Here is an 8,683-nt window from a genome sequence, read left to right on the forward strand (position 1 = left end):
ATGTCTTAGACTCGGCCTGCAGTAACTGGTCAGAAGAGGAAGTACTTTAAAATAGCAGCCCAGCACATCATTTCTAGCCCTCAAAATGCCTGAAAAGCATCCAGAAATGTTTGGGAAACATTGAGAAATCCAACATTTCTACAGTGATTGTGGATGTTTGGTCATAAACAGGGTCTGACAGGCAAGAACAGACAAATGTGATAACAGGAGGTTTCTGTAAAGCAAAATGTCTTAATAGTATTAGGCAGCACTAAGCAAAAGTACCAGAAAGAAGGGGGAAAAACAATTCAAAGTTTAAATTAGTCCGAGGATATCTTTTTCTTATGCTGGAGTAAAGTCAAGTGGTACCAAATTAGATCTCAGCTTTCAAAAAATAAAGGGGGCTTGATTTTATACAGTGGGACATGAATAAAATGAGATGGAATCTGCTCACATATGGACCAGTGTCAGTACAAGGTACCACAAATTGATCAAAATACTAAAATTTGTTGTACTACGAATTACTAAAAACTATTTTAAAAGTTATATTCTAAGCAGAAAAAAAAGTATTTTGACATGACTGAACTTGCAGAGTAAGCAGTGATCCTTTTCATACACACAACAGACATTCCTTCACGATAACATGTTTGTTATCACGTGAGCAACACATCGTATAACACAGAGCCAAAAATCGCTTGGCTGATGGAGGCTTAAACATGGACTCGGATATCTTACAAACATAACAGAGAATAAGCAAAACTATTTCATGCTTTGCCATCATAAACCACTATCAGCTAAACTGTCATTTGGATTTAAAAATGCATTTTTAAAAATAATACCAACATAACAACTTAGACTAGCTTCATGTAAAATTTTCCAGAAGCATTTAAAGGAAGGCTTTTTACACACATCCAACATTGCCACCTTCTCTCCTCCCCCTTCCCCCAGTTACAGGAAATTCAGGGGGAAAAACGTTATTCAGTGATAACTTTAGAAAGTAAGTGTTCTTTGTAGTAACAATAACCAGGATTAGAGACTTTATATGGTACTCAACTTGTAGCAAAACCTGTAGACAACATATGCTGGCAAAATGACACTAGACTAAGAAAAGAAACAAGAACCTTCCAAGCTATCAAAGTTGCTTTGGAAAGGAAATACAATCAGAATGTATGACATATATAGGATAATTATTTTCTGGTTATTTATAAGGATCTGCTATGAAGACTTAATGAAGTCACTGGAGTCTCTGTTGAGGAACAATGTTCCAAGCTGACCCTTTCTATCAGAAGGCTGATGTCTATAACTGTAGACCAGGGTAAAGAATCTCCTTTTCCTGAGCTAAGAAGAAAAAAAAAAAGCTAGATGACAATATTATAATAGCAGAAATGTTTAAGCACCACAAACTGCTAAAGCTATGAAGTAAAATCAAACCAAAATTTCTTTAATGCATTTTATATCATAAAAAGCAAATCCTTCCCCTAGGTCAGGTAGAAAGAGCTGGGAGTCTCCACTGATTACCTTGCTGAGGCAAAGAACTCTTCCTTCGCTGAGCTACAGCTATTCCGATTTACACAGGAACGCAGCATCCTCACTGAATGGTAGATGGGGTAGGGTCTAAAAAAAAACAAACCCAACAACTCCCTGCCCCAAACAATGAATGCACACAGAAGTTCTCTAAGCTATTTGGGATTGCTGGGCAATTTAGAAAGGTGAGTTGTTATGCCTTGGATGCTAAACCATAACCAAGTTGGCCAGTTTTCAGTACATGACAATAGTCTTAAATATAACCTCTTGACTGATGGAGGATTAAATATGGAATCAGGTATCTTACAGATGTAACAGAAAAAGCAAAATTATTTAACTCTTTTAATAAATACCTCATTTTATCAATACTCATTTTTTTATCAAGACCTCAGTGTTCAAGCTCACCTGCATTGCAGTTGCTAGATTTCTAAAAACACAATTATCTCCCCAAAATAACACCAAACCCTAATGTGTCCAGTTCTGGACTTAGCATTTTGACACAAGAAGTTTATGCATTCACTTTACCAACAATAAACCTCTGGCCACGTTTAATCAGAGCACTCCATCATCTGTTGCATCCAGCTCTGGAATTAGCTCATTAGCTGACTGTGCTTGTACAACAGTCTTCACTGAACCCTTGCTTCATTATGCCATTTTGTTGTTTTTCTGTGAACTTGAAGAATAAGAGTAAAATTTAGCTAAGCATGTTTTTGTTACAGCACTTGCACAGAATTACCAAACATCTCACTTCCTGTAATTTTTATTTCCAGTAAAGATTACTAGTAATGTGTTGATGAACAAGAAGTTGTCCCAGTTATCGGTCTTTGGGAGGATTAGGATTCCTGCGTCTTCTATGATACCTAGAAGAAAAAAAGGCTGCAGTGAATGCAAGCTTTGGACAGTCTTGGATTTCCCTCATGTCTTCACCCCCAGCGAGTGATCTCAGGTTAGACAGGTAAAACACAAGATACACAAGCATAGTCCATCACCACCCATTAGATGTCATCTCTGAGGAGTTACATAATGCTGATCATTTCCATTGCTATGTCTGCTACAAGCACACAATAATTCAGTCAGTTCTACAGCTGAGTAGGTACAAAGGCTGCTGTTTACTCTTAATCCTTTGTCTGAAGTTAATTTTATTACACAGTCAGCTTTTCCTTTGACTAAAATGATTGCTACAGAACAAAGAGACTTTATGTTTAAAGGAATGGTGCCAGACTGTATATGAAACAGTGTGCTATTATGCAGACAAACTAAAAAACAAATTCTGACAACAAAACATGATCCCTACTTTTTCCTCTTAATTACCCACCCTAAACCAAGGAAGATCCTGTTTGATGCTCATTAAAGTGATGGATACCCTTTGGCCACAGGAAATTCTACCATTTCATTCATTTTACCTACTCCCAACACACAATAATTAAAAGTTTTCTGTGGACAAAAAAAAAAAAATAAAAATAAAAAAAAAAAATTCTGCCTGTATCCAGCCTCCACAGCTATTCAATTAGCTACTACCAAAAGGCATAGTAGCAGACTGGGAAGTAGTAACACAAACTAGAATGCTGTGTGTTTTCATGGGTCTACCTGAGTGGATATAGTTCCTCTTTAAGCTGTCATGCACCTTTGCAGCTCTCTTCCTTCTAGCTTTCTGAATACAAGGCACATGGAGGTGTAACCTACACCATTCAAAGGAGAAACCTCTACTATTCTTAAGTCTGAGAACTGTCCCATTGATTTCTTTTTCTGAAGAGTCATTAAGAAGTAGACAATGAATGTTTCCAAGCTGTGTTTGGTCATGTCCATTGAAGGTATTTTACCTACTAGATTCTTTTATGCAACTTTGATAATCACCTGAACTAGTAGCTAACTAGATGGTATGAGAAATTTCTCCTCTGTGACATCTTTCATAGTGGCAAAGGCTACCAAAGGGGCAGTGTTAAAAAACCCTTATGAAATACAGTTTTCCATTTATACAATGCTGCATTTAAGATTTCGTGCTGTAGCCTGTGTGCTAGCAGTATCCTGTCTCACATGACTTACCTTAGGTTGAATCTGGTCATTAAGTTATTCCTGTATTTCCCTTTGCCTCCAAAAGGAAGAAACATTGAAAAGAAAATACTTACTGTCCCACAGGATACCAGCGATGTTTTGTTGTGTAGAACATTTTGCTGAGCTCTTCAATTGTAGGACCTTTATCGTTCTTTAGCTCTTTTTCATTTAATCTGGATTTCAAAACTTGATCAAGGTTTTCTTCTTTATTATTCACTGGATCTGGCCGAGGTATGGGCTGTAAAAACCAGTAGTATATATATTTCCCTTTTCTCAGAAAAATCAAAAGCCAGGTTACACAGATAGCATTACTCTTGACAGCTGAAACCAAACGAATGTAGAAAAATGCCTCTAACTCTAAAGGCTGTTTTGCCACCCCCACCCCTCCAAAACACCCATGTGGAGGAGATGTCCAGAAAACTCTAATTAACCCCGGGTGCTACAGCTGATTACACTACCCCTAAAATCAGCACTGCTGTCATCATTACTGCTAATCTCAACCTTAAAATTCACCTGTGGAATCAAAAGTTTCACTTCTACTAATACAATAGTGTTCATACTATTTCTATTTAGAAATTTATTCATAGTGATGAAGATCACCACTAGAAAAGCTTTTACACGACATGTACCTTGGAGAAAAATGTCACTTCCCAATTGTTTGTGCATCTGCTAAGACCAAGATGTTTGTTCTCAAACCTGAAACCTAACTACTAGCACCATTACAAGTATTTTCCCTTGTTTTAGTCTTTTAGATGTGTTTTCCCGAGACATAAGCAACTGATATATTTAAAAATACTGGTCTGTGACTTGCAGGCAGAGAGTGCTAAAATGTTTTCAGTTTTCAGTGGAGAGTTTTCACATTGGGTTCTCCAGCAACATGGCTACCATTTGCAGTGTTTTACTAGCATGAGAACTGGAAACTGAAACAAAAAGTACACACTAGAAAAGCTTTTCTAAACTTGCTATCATCAGTATAAAGAACACACTAAAAGTACTGCTGGTAGATAAAAATTTGCTATTTAGAAAGGTTTTCTGTAGTGTTTGTAAGCCCAGAGTACTGAAGAGAATTCAAAGCTCGAGTTGAAAACAGCAGCACTTTGTTACATTCTTGTGCCCAGATTGCAGCATCTGTACACAGCAGGATGTGTGAACTATAACCTGCACTCCAAGCATTCTCGAGTAGGCTCGTAGACAGATACTAGTTTCCTCTGCAGCGCACAAGTATCTGAGTGCCTCATTTAATTCTATTTGAGTTACTACAAGCTGTGCTTTCCTTTCTCTGCCACTTTCCCTCAATTCATTTAAGAACAAGGTCCTCCTCATGGCAGCAGCTACATTCATTGTTCACTAACTTCACAGACATGCTGATCACATGCTAAAAAGTAATACAGTATTTCACATGAAAAAAAGATACCCTCAAGACTCAAAATTATAAACTCCTTATGCCTTTCCAAAAGTACAAAATATAAATGTGTACATTTGGACATACTTTTGTATGCTCGTATGGAATCTCAAGTGAAGGGTGGTAGCAGACAATAGTCTTCAAATCAGATGTCACAGCAAGTTCCACTTTGCTATAAAAATAAAAACTTAAATATACCCTTTACAATTTTCAGAAATGCTGAGCAACCAAACAGCCCAAGTCCCAAAGATAACTAGATTAGCCCCTGCATTTATGAATTCTTAAGAATCTTCTATAAAATAAACCCTTATAAAATAACTGTCACAAATACTTGATCTGAACCTCCTCTCCTCTTCTCTTCTTCCTCCTCCCCTTTTGCCCCCCCATCATCTTCACGTTTCATTTTTGGATGGAGAGGAAGAAAGGGCTAAAAGAAAGTAGCTGGGTTGGAAAAAAAATCCTTAACACTTTGGATAATAGCATATAAAACTAGAAACAAATGGGGATAATGACCTCTAGGACAACATGCCCTTATAAGAAGTATGGCACCTACAGAAGAAAGAATAGGAAACAAAGCTCTGTTTGGGGTTCCAATTTTTACATTTGGTAGAAGATGATGAGCATGCTGAACAAAAACTACTGAGATGTTCCTTGAGGAAATACAACTTTTTCACCTTCCTTCCTGTTCCCATGACACATTAGCTTCCTAAAACCTTGTAGGACTTGGATGCTGGTGTGTTTCTCACTATACTTGTATTGTCTTTCCTGGTTTCTACACAAGTTTCTCATGCAACAGCACAAAAATACCTGGACTTTGTCTTAACAACAAGCATCAATGAAAACGACTGCTTTTAGCTATTTTCATAAACAAAACTACAGAGGTACTGGGGTCAGCACCATGTTTAGAATGAGTCCTGCATGATTTTTCATTATGCTTACTTTTTGAAATACTAACTTCACAATCGTTATGATCGAAACAGTACTTTTGTTGAAATTATCACAGATATCCAAACCTGGCAGAAGGTGTATTTGATACCATTATATGACAACTTCACAACAGAGAAAATATCCCTGGAATAAATGTCACACGAAAAGGCCACACATGAAAGCACATTTAGCGTGGTACAAAATTACCAATTGTAGTCTTCAGGGAGAACTGAGTATGTAGATTTATAGCAAGCACGATACACAGCTCCATCTGCGAAAAAAACCAAACCCAAATAAAGAACATGAATGTAAAAATAAGCAGAGCTGTGCCAAATTTAAGGATGTTTACATTTTCATTTTAAGTCTGAATTGGGGATTATAATCATTGTCAGTTTTCGATTAACAAAACCCAAATACTGTCTAAACAGACATTCACTTTACTGCCCAGATTTATAGTGCAATCAAAAAATACAGTATCTAGGTAGCAATGGTCTACATTTACCTTTCCAGTTGTATTGTTTTCCTAAGGAAAATCACAGTAAAAACAAAATACGTACAGATTTGACCATTAGAGCATATTCTTTATATATGCAAAGAACATTACCTTACAGGAAAGATCATAATTTCATTCACAGCAATATTTATTATTAAAAATAAATAAATCAAATTTTTACTTTGCTAGCGACTGCTATGTGCTATACAAAACACAGCTATCATGTCTTGGCTGCAGTAACACTAGAGAACCTTACCCTTTTCCCCAGGTTCCTGAAGCTCCACTCCAAGCACAGCAAACACAAGTAGTAAAGCCAAAAGCATCCAGGAGAGTACTAAGTGGATGGAGGGATGGGATTATCTCCCTCTACTCAGCACCTGTTATACCACATCTAGATCCTATGACCAGTTTGTGGCCCTTTAACTGGCATGAGTTCAGCAAAGGCCCACCTAGATGATCAGGGCTGTAGCACCTGCCCTGGAGGGAGAGGCTGAGGGATGGGAGCCGGATCAGCCTGAATCAAAGGCAGTCCTGGGGAGACCCAACAGCAGCCCCCAGTGACTGTATATGACAGTTGGGGTTACTGAGGCAAGGGAGCCAGACTGTTCAGCAGTGCACGGTGGGAGGACATGAAACACCACCCTCAAGTTGAAACAAAAGGCTCTGCCTGGATACATAGAGAAACATTTTCCTCATGAAGCCAGCCAGGCAGTGGGACTGGGCCCAGGCAGGCTAGTGCAATCTCTGCCCTTGGAGACTTCAAAGGCGGAGCTGGACAAGGCCTTGAGCAACCTGATGTGACTGCAGAGCTGAGCTTGCTCTGAGTGGGAGACTGGACCACACACCACTCAAAGTCTCTTCCAAGTTTTCCCACAATTCCATTCCCATTTTTTCATAGAATCATTTAGGTTGAAAGAGACCTTTAAGATCAAGTTCTGTCTAGATACTACTGCAAATTGTTCATATTTCTTCCCAAGATTCTCCCTAAGATTTCTTTCCCCTCCTTGCCCACTAACCTCTAAAATGTAACATGTCCATCATGTTTTCTCAGTTCTGGTCTTTTCTATCACCTTTACTACCTCCGCTACATCTTCCTAGTGACACCTAAATCACACATGAAAAGCTACAAAATAACATTGCCTGTTTTCACTTCTTCTCTGTTTATGTTGAGTAAAGAGATTTTGCTGTAGCCTTTTTTCTCACCACCATTTGAAAAAAAAAAAAATAATTAAATTAAAACACAATCAGTGGTAAAAGGAGTAGTATTTACAAGCAAATTAATAAATTAGGGAAGGACCATGTGGACCATGAAAGCTTTAAGAGGAAAAAAAAAACCCAACCAAAACAAGATATCCTTTAATTATCAGCAGAGAAGACTGACTATCAGACTGGATTCTGTTCAAATAAAAATTCACTTCCACACTTCCATTACTTTAAACAGCCCAGGAAAGAGGCTCTCAACAAATTTTAATACAGGACTTCTGCAGTTTCATCACTACTTACTCTGCAGTGGGGCCTGCTTACAGGCTGCTACTGAACGCACCCAGAAGCAGCTGGGCCACACGGTCCTAAGCGATGTCGCCATGCTGGCAGCAGAGAGGAAACCAGTCCTGGACAAGATGGAACTCAAATGGACATCATATCCTTTTTTCCTGCAGAACACCCTCTGAAAGAAACTAGTTTCAAAGCTGTTCAGGGTAGAAAAGACCAACAATTTAATTTCTTTAATATCTTAAAGGTAAATAAAATTTGTGCAGTAGATTCTTCATTATTTATCAGTGATTTAGAAGTCCTTATTAGTGAAGATCTTAATAGTCAGTGTGGAACAAGACTTTATTTGCTGAGACATACTCTTTGAAGGTACATCATTAATATTATAAAACAGGTTTCCAAGCTTTGGTCTTCTCAGTCTTTACACTAATATTCACCCACCTAAGTTTTGCATCCTTCCTTCTGTGTACTCCACAGAATTATTCCTAAACATGCTATTCTTGTTTGTGATGTAAATACCATCACCCAACATAACAATAGAAGTACTTATCCACAACACTTGCTGTAGTTAACAAACTGGCTAGATGCTGTTCCTTTCATCCATCTCAAAAGCTGTACACCTAAAAGCTACAAAACACCATTTACAATACCTCAAATGTTGCCCAGCTTTCACAGAAGCAGAAAGACACATAAACATCTTAAGTTTTCATTTGCTACATGGGGGAAAAAAAATGCTTTAAAATGTATAATGATGTGTGAAAACCATGTAACTGGAGACAGTTTAGACACACTCATCAAAAAAAATAAACTTCTCT

The 8,683-nt window shown here is 37.9% G+C and overlaps 1 protein-coding gene across 1 annotated transcript; it reads right to left on the reverse strand.

The window, feature by feature from the left end:
* Positions 1-2,238: 2,238 nt before the first annotated feature.
* Positions 2,239-8,038, reverse strand: MRPL42 (mitochondrial ribosomal protein L42). The gene is made up of 5 exons (XM_010016335.1): positions 7,881-8,038; positions 6,092-6,155; positions 5,045-5,129; positions 3,630-3,793; positions 2,239-2,363 (listed from the first exon to the last, which is right to left on the reverse strand). Exons 1-5 carry the CDS (start codon positions 7,960-7,962, stop codon positions 2,318-2,320), a joined length of 441 nt encoding a protein of 146 aa, XP_010014637.1. The 5' UTR covers positions 7,963-8,038; the 3' UTR covers positions 2,239-2,317.
* Positions 8,039-8,683: the final 645 nt, after the last annotated feature.

This window comes from Nestor notabilis, unplaced genomic scaffold (assembly GCF_000696875.1).
Source record: "Nestor notabilis isolate BGI_N333 unplaced genomic scaffold, ASM69687v1 scaffold9226, whole genome shotgun sequence".
Lineage (NCBI taxonomy): Eukaryota > Metazoa > Chordata > Aves > Psittaciformes > Psittacidae > Nestor > Nestor notabilis.